General features: G+C 40.8%; 1 protein-coding gene across 1 annotated transcript in view; it reads right to left on the bottom strand.

Annotated features, from left to right (window-relative positions):
* Window positions 1–22,964, bottom strand: part of LOC106555180 (uncharacterized) — a 41,711-nt gene that overhangs the window by 9,188 nt on the left and 9,559 nt on the right. Inside the window, exons 3-17 of the mRNA XM_014073957.2 lie at window positions 22,720–22,757; window positions 20,014–20,154; window positions 19,395–19,457; window positions 18,474–18,594; window positions 18,133–18,225; window positions 16,284–16,444; window positions 15,203–15,288; window positions 14,959–15,042; window positions 14,413–14,475; window positions 11,718–11,795; window positions 11,529–11,617; window positions 11,288–11,324; window positions 9,316–9,464; window positions 7,890–7,952; window positions 6,320–6,395 (exon numbers count right to left, since the gene is read on the bottom strand). Coding sequence (XP_013929432.2) covers window positions 6,320–6,395; window positions 7,890–7,952; window positions 9,316–9,464; window positions 11,288–11,324; window positions 11,529–11,617; window positions 11,718–11,795; window positions 14,413–14,475; window positions 14,959–15,042; window positions 15,203–15,288; window positions 16,284–16,444; window positions 18,133–18,225; window positions 18,474–18,594; window positions 19,395–19,457; window positions 20,014–20,154; window positions 22,720–22,757 — 1,342 coding nt within the window. The remainder of the gene's footprint in view (window positions 1–6,319; window positions 6,396–7,889; window positions 7,953–9,315; window positions 9,465–11,287; window positions 11,325–11,528; window positions 11,618–11,717; window positions 11,796–14,412; window positions 14,476–14,958; window positions 15,043–15,202; window positions 15,289–16,283; window positions 16,445–18,132; window positions 18,226–18,473; window positions 18,595–19,394; window positions 19,458–20,013; window positions 20,155–22,719; window positions 22,758–22,964) is intronic.

Genomic DNA, 22,964 nt, shown 5'->3' with positions numbered 1-22,964 from the left:
AATATGCTGACTCTCTGTAAACTGCTTAGAGAGGGCTGAAAGCCCTATGAAGCAGTATATAAGTCTACTGCTATTGCTATTGCTATAGCCCCCTTATAGCTATGTAACCGGAGGTCATTGCTTACCAGAGCAAACTGACATAGCCTTGAAAGTAACCGCAGTTGCAAAGCTGCAATGTAAACTTCTCCACAGTTCTCTCCCCTCTATTTTATGGCAGCAAGCATCCAGCTAGCTGACATTGCCTCCTCCTCCCCCCCCCCCCCCAATAACAGGGGTATTAGCCATACAAATTTATAAAGATACATACAAATACATCACACTAAAACTGGCAATCCCTTTTGGGTTTGCCAGGGTATTTTATATGGAAAATTTGGAGGAGTTTAGGTGTACAGACATGTTTACCATTCAGACTGTGCAGGGGGGAAATGTTTCCAAGAAATGAGGTATTTAGACCCTCCCCTCTGTGTTTTCTGGAATCTAGAATTTCTTTAACTTCAAAATGCTGCTCCCCTTCACAATCAGAATGGGTATGGGAGTGTCAGGTGCAGGGTGAAGGGATGATAGAGTTTCAGGTTTCAACAAACTGCAATGAAATACAGGGTGATGTGCTTTAAGTTCTTGGGCAACTCTAGTTGTACAGTGACTGGGTTAATTACTTTAATGTTTGGGAATGGGCCCACGTATTTAGGACCAAGTTTCTTAAATGGTTGGGGAGGCTGCATGTACTTCGTGGAGAGGTAAACTCTGTCACCAATTTGAAAATATTTTGGCTTCACACATTTTTTGTCAGCTTATTTTTTATGTGTCTGACTTGCCTCCTCCAGTGACTTACAGGCAACTGGCCAGGTATTCTGCACTTGGGCTGTCCACTCCTCTAAGGAGGATATGTGCGATTTCTCTTGAGGCAGCTCCGGCATAGTTACAAAGTCCTGCCCAGAGGCCACCTTAAATGGGGCTACTATGCACAGAATTGTTATATGCTACCTCTGCAAAAGGCAAAAGGCCATCCCAATTGTCCTGTTGGTAATTAATATACCTCCTAAGGTACTATTCCAGGATTGTGTTAGTTCTCTTGCCCCATTAGTTTGGGGGTGATGGGAGGAACTTAAGCCCTGTGTCAGATCTGTGTATCTGCCATTCTTCGGTGGACAAAGGGGGGGGGGGAGAGTGGATTTGATGCATTTTGTACTTTCTCCTTTCTATGTCTTGCCTTGCATGTTTATATAACCTTTCGCCCAATTTATAACTGTTGCCTTGAGCCTCAGAGGTCCAGAAAATCCTTGCCACTTGGAGGATGCAAAGGGGGGTGAGGGGAGCCATGTGGTTTGAAACATGATCCTTGAGAATCTCTGCTTATCTGTTCCTCAGACAGGCCGGTACAGGTCCATTTCATACTCTGCCAGAAGATCCCAACAGCCAAGTTATTAGCAAAAATGTTTTTAGTCCACATTTATCACCTCCATGGAACTCCCCAATGGATTATCTCAGACGGAGGTGTCCAATTCACCTCCAAACTTTGTCAGGCTTTCTTAAACCTGTTAGGCTCTGCCCAGGGGCTATTCTCTTTGCATCATCCTATGACAATGGTGAGGTTGAAAGGACCAATGGCATATTGGAACAATATTTAAGATGTTTTATTAACTACCAACAGAACAACTGGATTGATCTGTTACCTTTTGCTTAAGTAGCTTACAACAACTCTACACAGCAGCTCTGGCTTCACCCATTTCAAGTTGCCACAGGACAAGAATTCAACCCTAGGTGAGAGCTACCAGCTAAGGAACCTGACATCCCCCTCCTTAACAATCTACAATCCACTTGGCCAGTGATCAGACTGGCTCTAAAAGAAGCTAGAGCAGTTTTTAAAGTTCAAGATGACAAGAAACACCATTCAAAGTGGGGGACTGTCATGAGAAAGGCCTTTGTGGAGAGAAGATCGTCGCTCTTCCCTTCCTCTACCCACCAACCCCAGTCTGCCCCAATCTGTCATGCAGCAAAGAGATACAGTAGCTGGGTGCAATAGTAGCAATAGCAATAAGCACTGCATGACAGATCCAAGGGGATTGGGGGGTGGGAGGTGGAAGAAGGGAAGAGGAACAATCTCCTCTCCATGAAAGCTTTTCTCAGGACACTAGATCTCTACTTTCTGGATATTGGCATTGTTAGGATCTTGGCTGGTGGAAGAAGCATGCGGTGGAAAGAAAACTTTGGACTGCGGGAGCGCCAGGTCGTCAGCCTCCCTGGAGCCTGGCACCTGCTTTTGCCCTGAGACTAAGGAAGCGGGGTTGCAAAGAGGGTTGTGAACAAGTCCGGTTCTTCAAGGAAGCAACCTTGCCTGGTTGTTTTCTTTGGGCTGCCTTTTTGCCGCTCAGGCGCTGCTGCGAGTAACCGTTAATCCAAATGGAAGGGATCCCCACCCCTTTTCACCCAATGGATCATTCCTGGTCAAGCGCGGCGGCAGCCATTCAGCATGCCGACTGCCACTGCTTGGACCAAATGGCTCCGCGTCGTTGCCAGTCAGAGGGGGGGGGGAAAGCACAGAGAGATTTGTTTAGTCTTGCCGTGCTGTGGGAGGGGTAGAGAAAAGGAAGATAGAACCCCCACAATCATGTTTTTGCCTTCCCCGGCCCCTAGAAGCACAAACTTTTTGGGGAGGGCAAAAACTTTTTTTTAAATTTACCATTTCAAAATCTTGGTGTGCCTTATACTCCAGTGCGTCTTATACTCTGAAAAATATGGTAGTAAGCTTGCCACAAGTCTAACTTAGTGAAGATTTTTTCTTTGGCTAGATGGTCAACATGTCCTTCATCAGTGGCAGAGGGTAGACATTTTCTATGCACACTGCATTTAGTTTCCTATAATCAACGCGTAGACGAAGTTCTTTCTTCTCCCGGATTAAAACAGGGGCTGCCACTCGTGATCTTGCTGGTTGGATAAATTCATGTTTTAAGTTCTTCTCTATGAAGGTTCAAAGCTCTCCTAGCTCGCGTGGAGTCATCAAGTGAAGTTTAGGCTTTGGGAGTTTAGTTCCAGGAAAAATTTCAATACTGCAGTCCGTTGGGCAATAGGGCGGGAGCACATCAGCGCCTTTGTCACTAAATAAATCTCTCAAGTCCCAGTACTCTTTTGGGATTTTGGCTTCACTTCTTGAGTGATCCCGAGCTGCTGCCCGCAGCTCCCTTTGCCCTTTATTTCTCTCATTGCTGGGTTTTTGAATCTTTTCCTCTTCCTTGGCCACTTTCTGCTGAATCTTTAAAAGCCTCCTCCCTCAATTCATTTCAGGGATCCATTTCTGCATCCAAGACAGTCTACATAGGAGGGGCCTCTCCATCACTGGAGCCACTATAAAACTCACTTTATGCTTTCCCATTCTCATCTGTACTGATTCAGCTATAAAAATAAGCTGGGCCCCCTCCAGCTACAGTCTCATCTAGCTGGTAAAACACTATGGGAACTCTCAGCTGCTTGAATCTCAGTCTCAATTTTTCAACCACTTCAGGACTGACTATGTACCTAGTGCAGCTCAAGTCCAATAAAGCCACCATCCTCCTTTGGGCCCCCAAAGAGGACACCACTAACTCTACAGGGAGGTAACTGGTCACCTGCCGACTTACCGACCAAGAGCCAAGGTGGCGCAGTGGTTAAATGCAGCACTGCAGGCTACTGCTAGATCAGCAGGTCAGCGGTTCAAATCTCACCGGCTCAGGGTTGACTCAGCCTTCCATCCTTCCGAGGTGGGTAAAATGAGGACCCAGATTGTTGGGGGCAATATGCTGACTCTCTGTAAACCGCTTAGAGAGGCCTGAAAGGCCTATGAAGCGGTATATAAGTCTACTGCTATTGCTATCCAGGGATCATCATCACCGTCGCTGTTAGCTTCACCTAAGTTGGTTGGAGTTCCCAACCCCTCAGAACCAGGAAGGGTGAACTCTACAACTGCCAGACATTTCAGTGCTCTCTCTCGGGTCCTTGGAGCTGGTTTTGTTGCTTCCTCCCTCAGAGTTGCCATGGCACTGAGGTTGGGTCTGCTGGATTGGTATGCCGCAGCTCAGTGCCCTCCCTCCCACGTTTGAGACACATTGTGCTCCTGGGGTGTTTCTTACACGTGGGAGGGAAGGACTCACCCTGTCTGCTGGCCCTCCAGTGTCGGTACTGGGCAAGGTTTATCTCCACTTCTGCTGCCATCACATACCAGCATTGTAGGGTTCGTGAGGCCCCGCGCGAGACACAGGTGTGGTGGATGTCATCATTGAGGCCATCTTTGAAGCAGTCGATGTTTTCAGATCATGCGGCCAATTGGCAAGCCAACTCTCAAAACTCCTGGGTGTACGTGAGCATCAACCATCGCCCTTGGGCGATGGTCTTTATCCTAGCCTTTATTCTAGCCTTGCGTTCAGCCAGTGGGTCCTCAAAACATTGGCGAAGGGCTGCGATAAAGTGGTCATCGTTCTGCAGTTGGGGGGGTATTATCAATGTGGAGGGAGACCATCCACTCAGCCGCCACCACTTCCAGGGCCATGGTTACTCATCCAGGCTTCTGCCATCTCCAATTTGGCCCCATACTCCTGCATGTAGTTCTAGACTTGCACCAGGAAGAATCCCAATTGCTCAGGGTCTCCCCCATACTTATAACCGAAGGCTGGGACCTTCGAGAAAGGGTCCCTGCAGGTGGAGTGATTTACACAGCTTGGTCTGGAGTGACCCAGGGATCTTGAGAAGCTGCCTGTGCAAGAAGCTCTTGGGCTCTTTGACTCCCCCTAACCTATTGAATCAGGAACAGAACTTCGTTCAGCATGGCATCCTCTAAGCTTCTCTCCAGGAGGGGGAGGTTTTTCATTTCTCCTATGCCCCTCGCCCAACTGAGCCTCATAGGCTTCTCGCTGAAGTCCAGCTCCTCTTGCCATTCTGTCTCACTTCGAGTCCGGTGTGTTTTAGTGGGAGAGCTGGCTGTAGCTCCAGTTTCCTCCAGCTCGCTCCCATCGTTAGACATTGGATGCTTGGTCCACATGGTAGACTGCTGTCTCCTGGTTGACCATTAAAGCAGAGCTTGCTTAATGTCAAGGCTGCCTCTGTTCAATTACTAGGAAAGAAAAATCATTGGCTCCATAGATTTAGAGAAAAGTACTTTTACCAGGAGCAAACTGAATGAAAATGGTTTTAAGCAAGCTCTGAGGCACAGAGCAAAATCAGCACTGATACAGATACAGTGTACAACCCAGCCCCCTTTTAGCTAGGCAACCGGAGGCCACTGCATATCAGAGCAAAGTGATATGGCCTTGAAAGTAATTGCAGTTGCAAAGCTGCAATGTAAACTTCTCCACAGTTCTCTCCTCCTCTATTTTATGGCAGCAAGCATCCAGCTAGCTGACACAAGCACTCAGATCACTATCGTGTGACTGGAGGATCGGCGGCACATGATATTTTATGATGGCCAAACATGCTTTGTGGGCCATAAAGCACCCTTTCTGAGCGTCTTAACTTCAAAATGGTTATTAATCAATTGGTTGTAAGTCAAGGACTACCTCACAGTAGCATTAGCTTCCCCCCACTTCCATTTTTGGATAGAAAAATAAGGAGATGAAACAATAGGACATAAAATAATTCTAACTATATGGCAGTGATGGCTAACCTTTTTGCGTGCCAAAAGCATGTGTACACCCACACCCATAATACAATGTGCATGCGACGCCCCTGTGCGACCTCCACACATGTGCACACGACACCACCACCACCCTGTGGCCCATTTTGGGCCTAGCAGGCCTTGCTGAAGCCTCCTTGGGCCAAAAACAGGCCACGGGGGGGGGGGGCGCACCCCTCCCCACATTCCCCCCACCCCCTACACATGCATGACCCCCCCCCCACAGGTGCGTTTCTCCCACATGTGCGGCAGAGACCCAAAAAGCAGCTGGCTGGCAGGAGGCACATGCACATGAAAAGTGGAGCTGAGCTGTGGCAACAGCTCATGTGGCTGCAGAGAGGGCTCTACATACCACCTGTGGCACGCGTGCCATAGGTTCACCATCACGGCTATAGGGTCTCTCTGCTTCCCCAAAGGAGTGTGAGTGTCTCATTCTTTCCCATTTTATCTGCCATGATTCTAAAGTTCTTCCAACCATCAGGTGTTTCATATTTATAAAGCAGAAAAAAAGTCGCCCACACAAAACGAACCATCATGAATATTAGCAAGATAGCACAAAGTTCATTCAAATGCAAGCCAAAGTTGTGGGTTACCAATCTTTTGCTGATTGTAGTTTGCCACGTGATTAGCATCAGATTAAGCCTTATACAATATATATGGTTGCTCTTAACTTTCAAGTACCTGGTGTAAGGAGACAATTCACCTTTGAAAATATCTCTTTCAGGGAAGCCATGCTTCGACTTCGCTGGCGATTTGCCTGCAAATAGACAAAACTCAAGCTAGTAAAAACAAACTCAACGGAGATCTATAAATATTATAGTTAGCATAAGTCAATACAGATAAATGTTTAAAATCTAAATATTACAGTCACTCCCAGAACAAAGAGTAAAATTACTGACTGATGGTCAGACCTGGAAGCCATGTTTTATATTGGGCTTTCAGGCCTGCCACATTTTCTACTGTGGGAAAATGGGAGGGGGGATTATATGGAGTATGAAAGATATATAGTCAAAATAACATTCTTTTCTCAGAGAGTCAAGGACACCTTGCCTTGCCAGCTGTGATAAGATGACTGGGAGGCATCTTCAGTTTTGGACGGTGCCTGATTGGACCATGTAATGGACATGAGGGTGCTGGGCAGGGACTTGAACTTTCGCTTAGGTGGGGAAAACCTGGAAACTTTCAGGTTCAGGTTTTCCCAGATATGCCAATATAACATCTCTAATAAAATGGAACTTTGAGGAAACACAAGCCTCAGAGTCTTCTTTCGTTAGGAGTGTTACTTGGAACCCTAACACTGACTATTTTTATAATGCCTAATAGAAATTCTGTAGACATATAAGAGACATAACAATATTTGATTAAATGAAACAATTGATTGGCCACAAAAGAGGAAAATATGCATGGCTAGTTTAGCTATCAGAATACAGTGAAATATAAACAATTTCTAAAAAGTTATGCCAGAAAGCTGTGAGCATAATTGGACATGCAATACAACAAAATATTAGTTTTAAAATCTAATATCAAGAGTGGGAGAGGGAAAAGAAAGATTTTAATTTGAATGAGCAGCTGTTAAGTCTGAGCTGAACAAGCTTCATTGGTCAAATTATGGTAGTAAACTCCATAAATTTATGTTGATTCTAATTAGCTCCTACAAACTAATATTTAAACCATCCTTCTCCAACTAGCATTCTCCAGATGTGTTGAATATAACGCTAAACATTCCAAGCCCGTCCAAAATTATTGAACTTCATGATGCTAACTATAACAATGCCGTAAGAAATCTAGGGGGTTTAAATTGAAAACAGATACTTCGAATCTTTCCTTCTTGCTTTTTCAGAGGAAAAGTAAAACAGAGGAAATACATGGAAACATTACACTCCCAATAGTCCAATATAAAAACTACACTGTCATAAAATTATCTCTCAGATTAATTGTGAACATTACAAAGCTCTCTAATCAAGGAAAGGGTTAATGGCTGGAACAACTGTAAAATTAAAATATAATGCCTAGTTTGTTTTCTATTAGCAAAGATGCTGAATATCAAGATAAAAGTAATAACATACATTTGCCCCATCTCTCTAGCCTTTAAATAAAAGATATGATTGAGAAAATTGGGTTAATAAAGTCCACTCATATTCAATGCTCACTACTATTCTCCCTACTTTTTCCCCTTGTGTATAAGGAGAATATTACTGACGTACAATGACTTTTTACCCCAGCTCTCCCATCCACGCAGCTTATTTTTCACCTTAATATAGTCCACGGCTGTGATTTGAGAAGCAATTGCAAGGTTCAAACGAGTCTCCAAATTCTGGAAAACAAAGACTTTATAGTAATTATTCCATATAGAATGAAAAATCAAAAGCAAAGTAGAATTATTGTTGAATAGACAAGGAAAGCTGTAAAGCAATGTAATGAACAATTCTAAAAATACACCCATATTTTGGGAAATATCGGAGAAACAGTCAAAAATAGAAATAGTTGAAAGAAATAAGTTTAAATAGAAATGTGCCAGTTTCTTAGAAAACATTTTTCAACTGAAACAGAAGATAAAATAATATAAATAAATATGCATTATGTTTTATGTTGCTCTTATTTCCCTACTATAAATCCTGCCTGACAGAGCCCACCCCGTGCACATTTTTCTCCCTTCCTTCCCATCTTGGTCAACTGGATTTTAACTGAATTTAAAATTTATGATCTTTATTGTTTAATGTTTTATACTGAATAACTGTAAGCTGCCAAGCGTCGTCTCAGCAAGATGGGTGGCATAGAAGTTTAATAAATAAATGTCTAAAGACTACCATGACAAAACTGTTTAAAATAACATGCATTTTTGGAAAAGATTTTGTGAAAAATAAATTATCTTCTACTTACACTGGTCACTTAGGAAGCCCTAAGAATAAGCAAGTGAACAAGCAAACACCCCACCTTTTTGTAGAACAAAAGTCCCTGTTGATGCTTCAAATCAATCAATGTTACACATAACAAAGGAAGGCAACAGATAAGTAAGGTCTACTGGGTATGGAGCCTTGATATAGGGGAAAGTCCAAGACTCTAGACACTGTACTGTGGATTCCAAAAAGTATACATTTCTTGAATAAAATCACCCCTGAGGCCAAAGAGAACTTCATGCATAGGTTTGGAAGTTTCCCAATTTCTCAATCATATTACTAACTATATCTTAAAATCAATCTGAACAATCTATCTAATGTGAGGTAAAGATTTTCCTGTCAATCATGTCCAATGGTGCTCATCTCCTTCTTGGCCGAGTGAGCCAGTGTTGTCTGAAGACCCTTTCCTTGGTCATGTGGCCAGCATAACTATATGCCACAGTGGCACGGAATGCTGTTTTCTTCCCATCAAAGTGGTACCTATTTATCTACTCACATTTTTGCATGGTTTAGAACTGCAACCTTATTGCATGGCGTTCGGATCTCGAACTCAGGCTGCCAGCTCTCCAGCTGACAAGTTCAATTTTCTTTAACCACTGAGCCATCGTGTCCCAAGCTAATATGAGGATACATTGCAGTACTGATATAGGCATTTCATATACAAACAGGAACCAGCAACCTAACCACAGATTCTTGTGAATACAAAGGGCAGAAAATGCAGACCCTTGACATGATTTGTTAAAAATACCAATTGATGCAATGACCCCAACCACCATTTACCATTTGTTCAAACTGATTGTTGAAGTCAGACTGCAGGAAATCTCTCATTTCACTGAGAATGCAGATTACATGAGCCACACGAACCTCTTCTATCTCTGGCAAAGATACTTCAACTACTGAGGCTCCTAAGTCCACTAGAAATTCCACTGCTGAACATACAACGATAGCAGGAAGAAGAAGAAAAATAAACTTCACTATTAAATAAATCTTGAGGGGCCAGGATTCTATATTCACATTTAAAAACAATCTTTGCGCTATAATCCAATTTTAGGTCTACTTTTATGAAGCCATTATATTGTACTTTGCTAACAACGATACAAAAATGTAAAAAGTAATATAGAAAATTCCATACTTCTCATTGACCATACATCCAAGCAAAATGCACAATTGCAAAATCATGCTTCTGATTATCTTAATCCATTCTTTGTAACTTGATTAGCTTTCTTCCATGAATGTAAAATATATACATGATACCCTACTGCATGATGCAATTCATGGCATCAGTTTATATACTGTATACTCAATGAATTTCTGTTTCCTAGGAAGAGGTCTATGTTTGTTGTAGTTCATGGATGTCTGGTCCATGGTGCTGGCTAGAAGTAAATCTATAAATTAGATGTCTCCAATCTTTGCCATATGAAAAATCCATGACCACCACCCCCTTGCAGTATTTAAATTAATCAATGGCACTGCAAGGAGAGACTGGTTATTCATTCCCTTCACATATTTGCTTCAATAAAATTACTGTATTTTTCGGAGTATAAGACACTCTGAAGTTTGAGATGCACCTAGCTTTTGGAGAGGGAAAACAAGAAAAAAATAATCTGCCTCTGCCTCCCAGCAATTTGCCTCCTTGCAGCAAACAGCCTATTTCCGTTTCAGTTTCAATTTTAGCACAGCCTGCTTAGCACAAGGGGGGGGGGAAAATCTGCCTCCCAGCAATTTGCCTCCTTGTAGCAAACAGCAAACAGTCTGTTTCATTTTCAGCAAAGCCTGATTAGCACAAGCAGCTGATTGTTGGGCTTCCTGACCATCAACTGTTTCAGGCTTCAGGTATGGCCATAGCCTATTGCTGCCTCCGTGCACCCCATTTTCCACCCATTCCGAGCAGCAGGGATCGGAATGGGTGGAAAATAGGGTGTGTGGGGGCCAAAAATGAGGGACACAGAACCCAAAAATGGGATGTGGAGGCTGAAAATGGGACAAATGGAGACTGCAACAGGCAATAGCAAAGCCTGCAGCCTGAAACAGCTAATGGTCGAGTAGCTGATCCAACTGACAAATCAGCTGCTTGTGCTAATCAGGCTGTGTTGAAGCTGAAAAAGGCTGTTTGCTGTTTGCTGCAAGAAGGCAAATTGATGGTAGGCAGAGGCCAAAGGGTAGGGGCCGGTGGGTGGCCGGGACTACATTCGGTGTATAAGACGCACCCAAATTTTCACTGTTCTTTAGGAGGAAAAAGTGCATCTTGTACTACAAAAAATACGGTACCTTCAAATCAAAGTTGCTACAAGGAAAAGATTCCAAATTCAAATTTGATCTGGAGGATCGAAAATTGCATTGAGAATGGAGGCTTATTAACGTACCAAAACATAGCTTTCTTGGCTGCATTTCACTTCAAAAAAGAATAGGGAATTCCAATCATCTCACCTTTGACGCAGGGTGTATTTTCTGCACTAGGCTATTTTCAGTGTGCAATCATCCCTGCCTCCTTTTCACTCACCTGTATTAATGGTCTTTCTTATCGTGATAAATAATCAATAGTGAAAGATCAAAATATGCACATATTTCTCTTTACATTACTTTTTCTCAGGAAAACAGTACAGCTTCCGAAACACTTTCATTCCTCAAACACTCATGTAGTGATTTGGAAATTGCAAGGCAGTTTTGATCTTCAAGATGTATAAGCAAGAAATACTAAGCAGGCCAGGATACAACATCGATCAACAAAAAATAATGATCATTTGCATGTTACCTTTGTTGCAGACAGCTAAGATTTCAGTGTCACATGCCTAGCAGATAAGACAAACCAAAATCATTTTTCCAGAATCATTGCAAGACACTCACTACCTCCCATGTTTTTCACCATTCCATAATCATGACACAACTCTGTTCTATTGCAAACATATCTCAAAACTGATATAAGGATCAAAGTTTGCCCCTAAAATATTATTGGTTGACCATATATAAAATGCTAATGCAGAAGAAACAGGTACCTTAAAGAAATTCCAATCAATTCCCAATTTTAAACCATTCAGATCAGTGTTGATGTTTTCTGAGAAGGATGGTTCAGGTTGGTGCAATCCTGTAATGGGTTTAAAGAAGTAAGGACAGAGAAAGACATTTCATTTAAAAAAAACCCCCTTCCTTCCTTGCATTTCAAGTGAGTAAGTAACAATACGCACCATATGGATACTGTAAATCTGACCCAGCCAAGGTAGCATAAGCAACAGCAGCATCTGCAACTGAGGTGCAGAGAGGGCCTGGCAAAATTTTAAAAAACAGGTTATTCACTTTTCTAGCGGTCCCATACTTTCCAATCATTTCTGAATTTAAGAGAACTTTATAGCCCGAGATTGTGGGAGAAAGCAAAATAAGTGTTAAAACATTGGCACGTGTTTTGTAATGTGAATTAAGTGAGTACTCTACCACGCAACTTACTGTGGAGGATATTTCTGATATGGTGCAATGGCAACATCCAAGAATAACTGTTCCTTTTTCCCAAGAACAGTAATAAAAATCAAACAGGCTTTTTTTCCAAATAATTACAGTGGCACTTCATTCTTTACCATCCTCAAAGTTTACTATTCCAATAATGCAGCAAACTGCTTTTTTGAAAGGGTTCTAAGTATACCTTACATCTCAATCTTCTTTTCAGTATTACCTATCAAACACTCAGGCAGTTTCCAAAGATTACATGCATTCCTCCTCATGTGTCCCATCAGATAATTATAAAAACATATTTTAAAGAGATAAAGTATGTGATTGGAAGGAAGGAAACCACTAGCATTTATTTTTTCCCCAGGAAGGAATGATTTTGTGCAATCATACACAACATCTTCACTGATGCTTTGGAAAAGGCTAGTTACGAGGGCAACACCTTGTTTACATAGCAGGAGGAGCAACCAATGGAGTTATGGGGATATATTTCTGCTATTATCAGACATACAAGAAGTAAATCAGCTCAACTGCCCAAGGAAGAGCTTGATCAAGAGGTGATGATACAGACTCAACACCAATGGCAAATGTAGACATTGTGATTTTGCAAAAATGCTTGGGAAAGACATACCAGGACCTACTGTAAAAGTTTATGTTGGCTATCATGCATTCATTCTTAATGTTTTCTCATATAAAACTCGCATATCAATTTTTGAAGCGCATTTATGCTGTTGCAACTATTATTGCTTCTCAGCTTGCCAATAAACTACTGGGGAGGAAAGGGGGAACTGGAATGTAGTCTCCAGACATCAAGACGACAAAACTTGAGAGCCAAGGACACTTCACCAGGTGGCTAAAATCCTTAGAAATACTTTCTCTCTCACTTTCTCCCAGCAGCTGGCCAAGAAGTTCCTGCAGCACATATATTGATTGCATGGAGTGCCAAAGTGTATCATCTCAGACTCGAGGGGGAGGGGTGTCCAATTCATGGCTAAATTTTGGTGCAAATTCATAAGAGTGATAAGATTCTCCCAGGGCTCAGTTCAGCATTTCATCTGAGCGTGAACAGAGCTGTGGAACAAGCCAATACCATGGTAGAGCAATACCTATGTTGCTATGTCCACTATCAGCAATATAATTGGGTGGAGCTTCTGCCATTTGCTGAATTGGTATACAACAATGCCATGCATAGGAGCACTGGTCTCACTCTTTTTAAGATAGTTACGAGAGTGGAGCTTGTGCCCATGCCAGAATACCCATAAGAACCCCCCTCATCAGTAACCTTGACAGAATGTGTAGACTCTTCTCAAAGTGTGTGGTGTAATATAAAGAATGCACTAGCTAAAACCACAGACAGCCAAAAAGGGCAGGCAGATAAGAAAAGGCTTATCAGGAGAAATTCCACCTAGGGAACGTATTATCTGTCCACAAAGTACAAAAAGCTGAGGCTGCCATCCAGAAAATTGGGTCCAAAATACATAGGTCCCTTCCTTATTGTAAAAATCATCAACCCAGTTATTGTAGAACTGAAACTGTCCAGGATATTGAGGAAGGTACACCCAGTGCTCCACTGTAGTCTGTTAAAACTGACCCAGGGCTCTAGGCTAAGGTCAATTGAGAAAGAAGCCCCAGTTGCAGTTATAGTGTGTGTGTGTGGGGGGGTGAAAAATACTATGAGGTTAAGAGGATTTTAGACTCCCAGTATTATAAAGTACCTGGTGCAGTGGAGGGGTTATCCAATTTCAGAAGTGAGGTGGATTAAGGCCCACAATATTAGAGCAGATTGCATAATAAAGACATTCCATACAAAATACCCTCAAAAACCAGGGGCCCCAACAGTGGGGGGAGAGGGAAACTAGTTATTAATAAAATGTGTTTGTCTTCCAGATATCTCCCATGTTTTAGGGGGGGGGGGCACTTTACAAATTGGAAGCATGCTTATGCTGTTGCAGCTATTATCACTTCTCAGCTTGCCAATGAAGAGGGGGAGAGGGATGGAAGTAGGCTCCAGGCATCAAGAAGACAAATTGTAAACTGTGACAGCCAAGGACACTTCACCAGATAGTTAAAATCCTTAGAAACACTTTCTAATAACAATTCAACAACATCTAATTGGACAATGTGACCTGCACTAATAGGGGGAGAGAGTAGTCTATACTTTAATTATACAAGATTGAGCAGGAATTAGCTAGAGCTGGTTTTGCCTTAATCTGTGCCAAAACTATGTACTCAATAAAGTTTTGCCAGAAGAGATCAGTTTGTCATCACTGTACTTGCTTGGTTGGGTTTGTCAATCGGAACCTTGACATCAATTTTTAAACAGACAAAGTATCTACAAAACCCAAGAATTTGTTACTTAAATTAAAGTAACGGCATAGAAAGTAGCTTCTCCTTTCTCTCCCAAGGACACCCAGTATATATTTAAAGCTAGAGACATCTTACCAAGACTAACAGTAGAATATGAGAGAGGATGAGATCCAAATCCACTGATCCGTCCAAAGGTACCTGCAGACAACATAGAGCAGAATGATTAAAATTACAAAGCAAATGTCAGAAAATACTTCAGGCAGAGTGCTGAGTGATAAAGCCTAAGAAAAAAAAACACCAATCCATCTTAATGTTTCCTTTTCTTAGCTCAATCATCAGTCAAGTAAATGAATTCAACTTAAACTTAAATAAGGAACTGGGTTAGGAAGATTTCAAGTGGCTGTATTTCAGTAATACATTCAATAGCATTCACGTGGCAGTCGAAACAGACAACAAAAAGGCATCACAAAGTTCTGCTCATTTTGTACATATGTCAATGCATATACAAAGGGGCTGGTACTTTGATCACAACACTGCAACTGCCGTCTTGCCTGTTTTATTTCTTCCCATTTGTATGCCCTCAATTTTGTATAAATGATTCTATTAAATTGATATTATTTTTCACTTTCAAGAATATGACCCTCAGAATTAGTTGTTACTCACATTTCTATCAGAATTTACCTTTCAGTCCCACAATACCACAGAAAGAAGCTGGGATCCTCACAGAACCACCTCCATCTGTACCAACAGCCAGCGGACAGAGGCCTAGAGAGAAATGGAATTAAGAAAAAATTCCATTGAATACAATTATTTTCTCCATCATTTTCCCCACCACTCAATCTGAACAAAAACTTGAAATGTTGCTTAATTTGGCTTGGTTTTTCAACTCCACTCTCAAGGCTTTCATCTGTAATACTAGACTTACCTGCAGCCACTGCTGCTGCTGATCCACTAGAACTACCACCAGTAAAATGCTGAGGATTGTATGGATTTCTAGTTGTGCCTTGATATCTAGAAATAAAATAAATAGGTATTTTGAAGACCATCATAATGAAGGCTGGTGAGGAGGAAAGAAAGTATATTTATATGCCAAAGAAATTAGACTGCAATGTGCCATAAGCAAAACTAAAATTGCATCTGCTGCCAGGTCTCAGCGAGGGGAGGAGGGGTAGCAATAATGGAGACAGGAGAGTTGAAGAAAAAGATCTTGAGTACAGAACTGAAAGCAGAGTACTGGCAAACTATCACAGTAGGAGGAAGCGCTCAAGTCTAGTTTGTATAGTTACTGATTGCTCTAAAACCACTGTAATTTCATTATTTTAGTATTAAAAAGCTGCTTTTCTCCCTTTTGTTTGTCTATAGCAGTGGTGGGTTCCTCCTACCTGTTCAGACCGTTTGGCCGAACCATTAGTGGTTTGGTGGTCTGGGTCGCTGGAACCAGCAGTGACCCAAGCCTGCCACGCCCCCAAACTGGTTCTCTGGGCCATAGGCACTGCCATCTTGTTTTTTGCTTCTGCACAGTGCAGAGCAATGTTTATTGCACTGTGCATGCACACACATTGTGCATCAAGCATGCGTGTGGTGTAGTCATGAGCAAACCGGCAGTAGTGACTGCCGGAACCTACCCCTGGCCTACAGGTACATAGAAAAGCTTCTCCAGCCCCCCTAGTTTCATACCTGCAAGCTAAGACAGCTCAATTTAGAAAGGCATCACTGCTACCAAGAAAGGAGGAAAGTCTCCTTTAGGAAAGCTTATTCAGCACAAAAATTCAAAGAATTGCCATGCTTTTTCTTTTTTCTGGAAACAATGTAACTACCCAGTGGTACATTTAAATCTTTTTTCTCTCACCTTCCATGCTTCCATATTCCCACCCCAATAAAATTTCATTACACTGTTTTAGCATTCAAGATGTCACAAAGCTTAATTGTTTTTCTAACTGTTCTTTCTAGCCCTCACAAGAAACAGTTTGAATGAAAATCGATTTAGTGAATACATACTATTTTACCTATTGGGATTACATCCAGTGGTCCCTATACCCAATTCATGCATGTTCGAGACGCCAATGATCATGGCACCAGCCTCCCGTAATTTCTTTGTCACAGTGGCATCTTCAGTCTCTGGCTTTGTGCCCAAGTATACAGTTCCACTTCGGTGGTGATAGGGTACCTTATAAATATACCAAAAAGTATTCTGTGATAGGATTCATTATAAATACAACCCAGTACTATAGATCATTTATCCCTGCCTCAAGGGAATCCAATGGCCATAAACCACACAGAAAACAATTTCATAAGAAAATGCATCCTTTTATAATCAAACCTAGTTCTTCTCTGGGAAGAAGTTTCTCTCAGGCCAAATTGACCCCCCCCCTCCATCTCAAAGCCCCCCTACAATCCCATCTAGACTAAAAAACAGAAGCCTCCTTATCACTCACAGCTTAGTCCAATTTCCCTTATAAGGAAATTGCAATTTAGTGAAACTCCAACCTTCCAACTTCTTATCAGCTGGTGATCTCACCATTTCACTTTGTTAATTTCCCAGCTCTTCTGCCCTCATGAAAGGCCCAATTCGCCTAATGGGCCTCACCCCAGATACACAAATAAGGACGTGCATAACTTCCCCAAATTGGCCAGCTAATAAGATTTCCAGGATTTCTTGCCTTGCATACAACAATTTCTGTTAAAAAAAATTGCTTTTCCATTGTTCAAAATCCATCTCGTATGAGCCAAGGTGGCGCAGTGGTTAAATGCAGCACTGCAGGCTACTGCTAGATCAGCAGGTCAGCGGTTCAAATCTCACCGGCTCAGGGTTGACTCAGCCTTCCATCCTTCCGAGGTGGGTAAAATGAGGACCCAGATTGTTGGGGGCAATATGCTGACTCTCTGTAAACCGCTTAGAGAGGCCTGAAAGGCCTATGAAGCGGTATATAAGTCTACTGCTATTGCTATTGCTATAAAGCAGACATGCAATGATCATTACAACAAACATGGTTCTTCCCCTTACATTGTGCTTCCTACTTTGCCAAATTCCACAACATAGCAAACTCATTATAATGAGCAGCATATTACTTTGACAGTCTCTTATGTATACTGTGTATAACCATGATAACTAGCAATCATTGATAGTTTATCCTCCATGAATTCTTCCTATCTTTTTAAAAATCTCTTCAAGTTGGTGGTTGTAGTTACATCTGTGATAGCAAATTTCACTATATGCCTCAGAGCCTATGCAAGGCAGAGAGCTTCTACAAATCTCATCGTTAATTTTTAATATGGCAGAAATGAACATTATATAGATGAAACAAATGTCTATTAACCGCATATAATTAAATAAACTTCAGGGTTTTGTCCTAGCCCTTCTCATCTCTATCCTCTTTTTGAAATACAGCCATTAAGCCAAAATGATTGTGAACCAGTGATTTAAATATGTACTGCTGTATGAAGAACTTTTTATTAGTCTCCCTCTGTTCAGCTTCATTGAATGATATTGATTTCCACTATTATAAAACATTCTTTCATACATCTTTATTATATTCTTTATTGCTTTAAAATGAACTTTGAAACATTTCTTCATAAGGGACTTACTTTAATCTTTTTATCATTTTGGATTTCTTTTTCTGCTCCCTTTCTAGTTCTTCAACATCTTGAGATGTAGCAAGAAGAATACATGGTATTTCAAATTTCTTGCATTGGATTTTATTATACAGGTATTATAGTATTGATATTAATGCAAGGTACAATTGATAGTATTAAGGTGCTGTTATACTTTCTTAATATTTCTTTCCTATACCCTCAATGTGATATTTGTTTTCCTTTTTAACAACACTGAGCACAAAAAAAGTGAAATGTGTATACCACTTTAATTTCTTCTTTTATGCATACTGGAATTCCATCCAAGAGTGAGAGAGGCTGTTTGCTTCTGTAACGAGCTGTGGATTCCTCAGCCATCTGAGCAAAGAGAGATTTGTGAATAAAACTTTTTTTAAAGAGATTTATAAAATAATTATAATTATTATATTATAATTATTCTATAGAAATAATACTTTAAACAAGTAAACTACAAAATATCTCATCTTGAAATCCAAATCAGAGAACTTCAGCACAAGAAAGGAGACTCTTTCTCCAAACCCTGTAATAACACAATTTAGAGAATACCTTTTTCAAGAAACAAGTAATTCTCCTCTCACTGAACATACCTTGATTATCTCTTCCTCATTCCACTGAGAAATTGCCTGGAGGTTAGGATTTGCTTTCCCAACTTCTTTCAGAGCAGCAATAATGTTCTTGGCAACTTCTCGGGGTGTTACCTCTCCAGATCTAGTGAACAGTCAAAATGGAAGTTGTTATATTTCCACTCTATTGTCAGATTCATGCTGAAGTCACTAGTAGCCCTGAACAGTAAGATTTCAAATGCACAACCCCAAGTTCTTTAAAGGGAATGCTTAGTGAATCAAGACTTTCTGAGTCCTATACTACTATATCATTTGTGCTGTAATGAACCATAATAGTTACTCCATGTAACCATTCATACCAAACAAAAGAGCTATGTTTTCATTCATGCAATATGCTAAGCCAAACAACTCACATTATGGCTAATTGTTTACTTATGATTCTTAGGATGAGTGAACCATGTCAATTAGCTGCTCAGTATTTGGGAACTGAGTGGTTGAGAAATGTGAGAATTAAATTAAATTTGGTCAGATATATTTCTTGAATCAGACTGAGGAAAAACATGATCTTCTAGTTCCATCTAATGTGATTATGCATAATAATAACCGACTGGTATGGAATGGTATCCCAAAGTAAATTTAAAATCAAGAACCATAGTTTGCCAGAAACATATGAAGCATGGAGAAACTGGGAACGATTATTCAATTATGCACATGAACAAAGATAAAGAAAAACAGAGTTAACTTCACAACAGAAACATTCACACCTGCTCATTCTAAAGGTATCTTTTTGGAAAATGCAAACAATGCTTATATTTCTCCACCTCTTCTGGAATGGAGTGAAAAGTAGGAACAAAATTAGCCCCTAAGCTACTGTTTTGTCAATCAAGAAAAAGAAACCCAAGAACAAACATATACTTTTTTTAAAAAAAATATTGAATTCCTTACCTATAGCATTTCAAGTAATCCTGAATCCCTTTAAATCTGAAAACAGAACTTGCAGAACATGAGCTGTGACATAAAAAAAAAGAACAATAAAGATTCATGGATAATTTGAAAAGAGTAAGATGTTAACCGAGAAGCATAAACGCCCTTTTCTAATCTTCCTTTCAGCAGCAATCGTCTGAGATTGGTAGCCTTTCATTATTACTCATCCAGTTTGGCTGGATATGGCTCCATTTCTTTCTCAACTGCAACATCCTACTGGTGAGACCTGCTGTGAAGAGAGGCAGAAGCCCATACTGTTCAATTTAATTTTTCCAATCATTTCCTTGATCATTTATTTTTCCTAACAAAAAATGATAATCACTAGGAAGTACAATGGAAAAAAATGTTTTCAGTTCCAATTCAAAATATACAATTTGTTCAACATTTAAGATTCCAGAGTTCCATTTAACTTTAAAACAATAACGCAGTGGAAACAGAAAACTACGTTATCTCCCTTATGAATGTTCAATACTTGCTATAATTTGTGGATACACTGAACTCCCACAACTAAAGTTTACCGAGCTATTGCTTTCAAGTGTTTGCAACTATATCTTTCCGACCCCTTAAATTACACACATGCCTTGATTCCATCAAACTCTCGAGAATTGCTGAGACATTTTTTGATTCTGACTTGTGTTCTTTTCTTTCTGAAGCCACCATTGGCATGAAAGTAGGATCTTCAGTAATATCAAGGTAGCGTAGAGCAGTAAAATTGTTCATCCTGAAAAAAGTGCATTTTATTACATTAACTTGAGAAAGTTTTTTAAAATTCAGTAAAGTACTAATTTAAAATTATTTTTAATGATAGCTACACACACACACACACATTTTTCTGTACTGCCTATTTCCCTCAAAGTTTTCCATTAATAACATTATTCTAAATGTATCCTAAATGTTGCATTACTGGAATTGATCAGATATGCACACTGTGGTCTAGACAATAGATTTCCTAATATTGTGTCAGCAACTGTGGCCTCAGAAGAAAGTGGTCTGCTATGCAGACAAAAGGCAACTGTACAGTACACTCAGGGAGACCACCTTGAATCTGAAGGAGACAGCCATAGTTGCCGGTAAAATGTCAGGAAATCTGTTATCTAGAGCAGTTATTAAACCTTGAAACTCAAAAGTGCTCAACAGATACCAGCTGTGAAAGCCAGAAGATCAATTTATATACATAGCTTCTATGTTTTCTTCTTTCAAGAAATGCAGGAAAAAAGTCAGCCAGAACATATACAGGTAGTCCTTGAGCTACATTGGCAATAGGGAGTGGGATTGCAATTGCTAAGCAATGTGTTCATTAATTGCTATTATTGCATGACTACATTGCTTAATGATAATTCAGATGGCCCTGGTTGTCATCACAACCCCAGGATATGTGGGTTATTAAGCAGGAAACAGAGAGAGCTACAGGTAAGGAGCACAGGGGTGTGGTGTGGGGGGGAGGAAGGCCCCAGGAGACCCAGTGTAGGCCACATGCATATTTGGGATATAGGAATACAGTATTAACTTGGGGAGGCCAGGAAAAGGGGGTGTGGAGCATACACATGTGAGCATAGGAGGATGGAGAAAGAAGGCACTGCATGCATTGGGGTATGTAAGCATAGGGAGAAAAGGGGCTGAGGAAGGAAGATGCCACTTGTCTATGTGCGAATGTAGGGAGGCTGGGGGAAAAGCGCTCTGGTGAGTGTAAGCCAACAAAGGAGAGAATAAAATGTGGCGCATATGAGCAGTGGTGGGTTTCAATTTATTTTACTACCAGTTTGCTCATGCACATTTGTGCATGTGACGCTTCTGCGCATGTACTGAAGTGTCTGGGTGGGTGGGAAGAGCCTCCCGCCACTGCCACTACCACCTTATCCAGGGTGAACCGGCAGAAACCCACCTCTGCATATTAGTGAAGAAATGTGGTGGCAAGATTTTCTTAAGTGACTTGCTGGCTTCTGTTGACTTTATCTCTCAAGATGCCAGCCATCTCACCTTGTCTCTGAAGCTGCCAGAAAAGACTGATTTTAAGTCCCTTCATATAGTGGCATTGTAACATCAAATAGTCACTGAATAGTGGTAAATCTAGTATTAGAATTTAAGAGAGTCCTTTGATCAGGCAGACTGAAAGGAGCAAGCTGACCATTTCCCTTCAACATCCAGGCTACCTACAAACCAGTTTCAGATTATGGATTAGTAGCAAGTAATGAGAAGGAAACAATTCTGGGGCTCTCTTTCTTCTTTTCTTCTCTTTTCCTTCATATGTAAAAAGGTGAGAAGATTCTGATTGGTTTAAATAGTAGCCCTGTCAAAGGTATAACTGCAATAGGAAGTTTTTCATTTCTCCAAAGGATGAAAAGAGGGACATAATCTACCTTTCATGTCCAAACTATTTGCTAATCTTAAGTACAGGTTGTCCTTGGCAGGTAGTCCTTGCCATCCGTGTAGTAACAATTGGGAGTGGAATTTATGTTGCTAAGCAATGGCATATCGCAGATCAGAAAGGTTGCAGTGAGCTGTGCAAGAGTTGCCCCAAGGGTTGGGAGGATGCTCAGAGATGCAGCACAGATGGGGAAAGGAGCATCAGTGGATTGCATAAGTGCAGAGGGCTGGTGGAGAGTGAACAGATGGGGCAGATTTATCTCAGTGACTTATAATCTTCCCTGCCAGCTTTCCCATTGACTTTCTGAGTAAATAGAGATTATGTGATTGCAGGATGCTTGGCAACCAACTGTAAGTGCTAAAAGGTTGTCAAACACCCAGACTGTGATCACTGTGGAGATAGTGGAACAGCCAGAGATCAAAATACAGTCATAACCACCATTTGTGCAACACCATCATGTTGGAAGTGTCACTGATCGAACAGTCATAGGTCAAAGACTATCTGCAGGATATTAAGCATCTTTCATAGGTTCAGAAGTTTAAAATTAATGGCAAATTGTTGGTGTCAGTGTTGGCATAGCTGAACGAACATTATGTTCAACTACTAATGTTAGGCAAATTTTGAACTTTTTAATATTTTAAAGTTCTTTTAACTCTACATCCCAAACACAATAAAGAACCACATCAAGAAGCTATTGTAGAAACTGTACTGTTTGGTGCGTATGTAACATAGAAATGTTCTCACGTGTATTGTTTCGGAGAATAGATTGTTAGCCTAGAAAATCTAGTGCTACAGTGAAAAAGATCTCTGTCTCCCATACAGTGCATAACTCATTCAATTTGAATATGTTTTTCATGTTCTCCATTTTACTCTGCTTGCAGAGTCTCTATTATGTAATTCAGTTAGTAAAATAGTACTTACTGCATTAAAAATGGCACTAAAAAAAGTTGTCCAAAAGCCTACAATGAAAAAAAAAGAATTTTTATTTCTTTGTTCTAGATTGAGTCTTCTTTCAACAAAGACTGAACATAATTGGGTATTAAAAGACCAAATACAAAACACATACAGATAGCATCTTTCGCTAGATTGAATTTAAGGCTTAACCATTCTGCTTTCACCAAAGCCAGTATTGATCTGATACAGTGAATCGGTTACAGCAAAAATCA

This window comes from Thamnophis sirtalis, unplaced genomic scaffold (genome assembly GCF_051295495.1).
Source record: "Thamnophis sirtalis isolate CommonGarterSnake01/CBP01778 unplaced genomic scaffold, rThaSir2_p1.2 scaffold_5, whole genome shotgun sequence".
In the NCBI taxonomy this organism is placed as follows: Eukaryota; Metazoa; Chordata; class Lepidosauria; order Squamata; family Natricidae; genus Thamnophis; species Thamnophis sirtalis.
The sequence above is the reverse complement of the archived record's forward strand: the minus strand, read 5'-3'. Positions and strand labels throughout refer to the sequence as shown.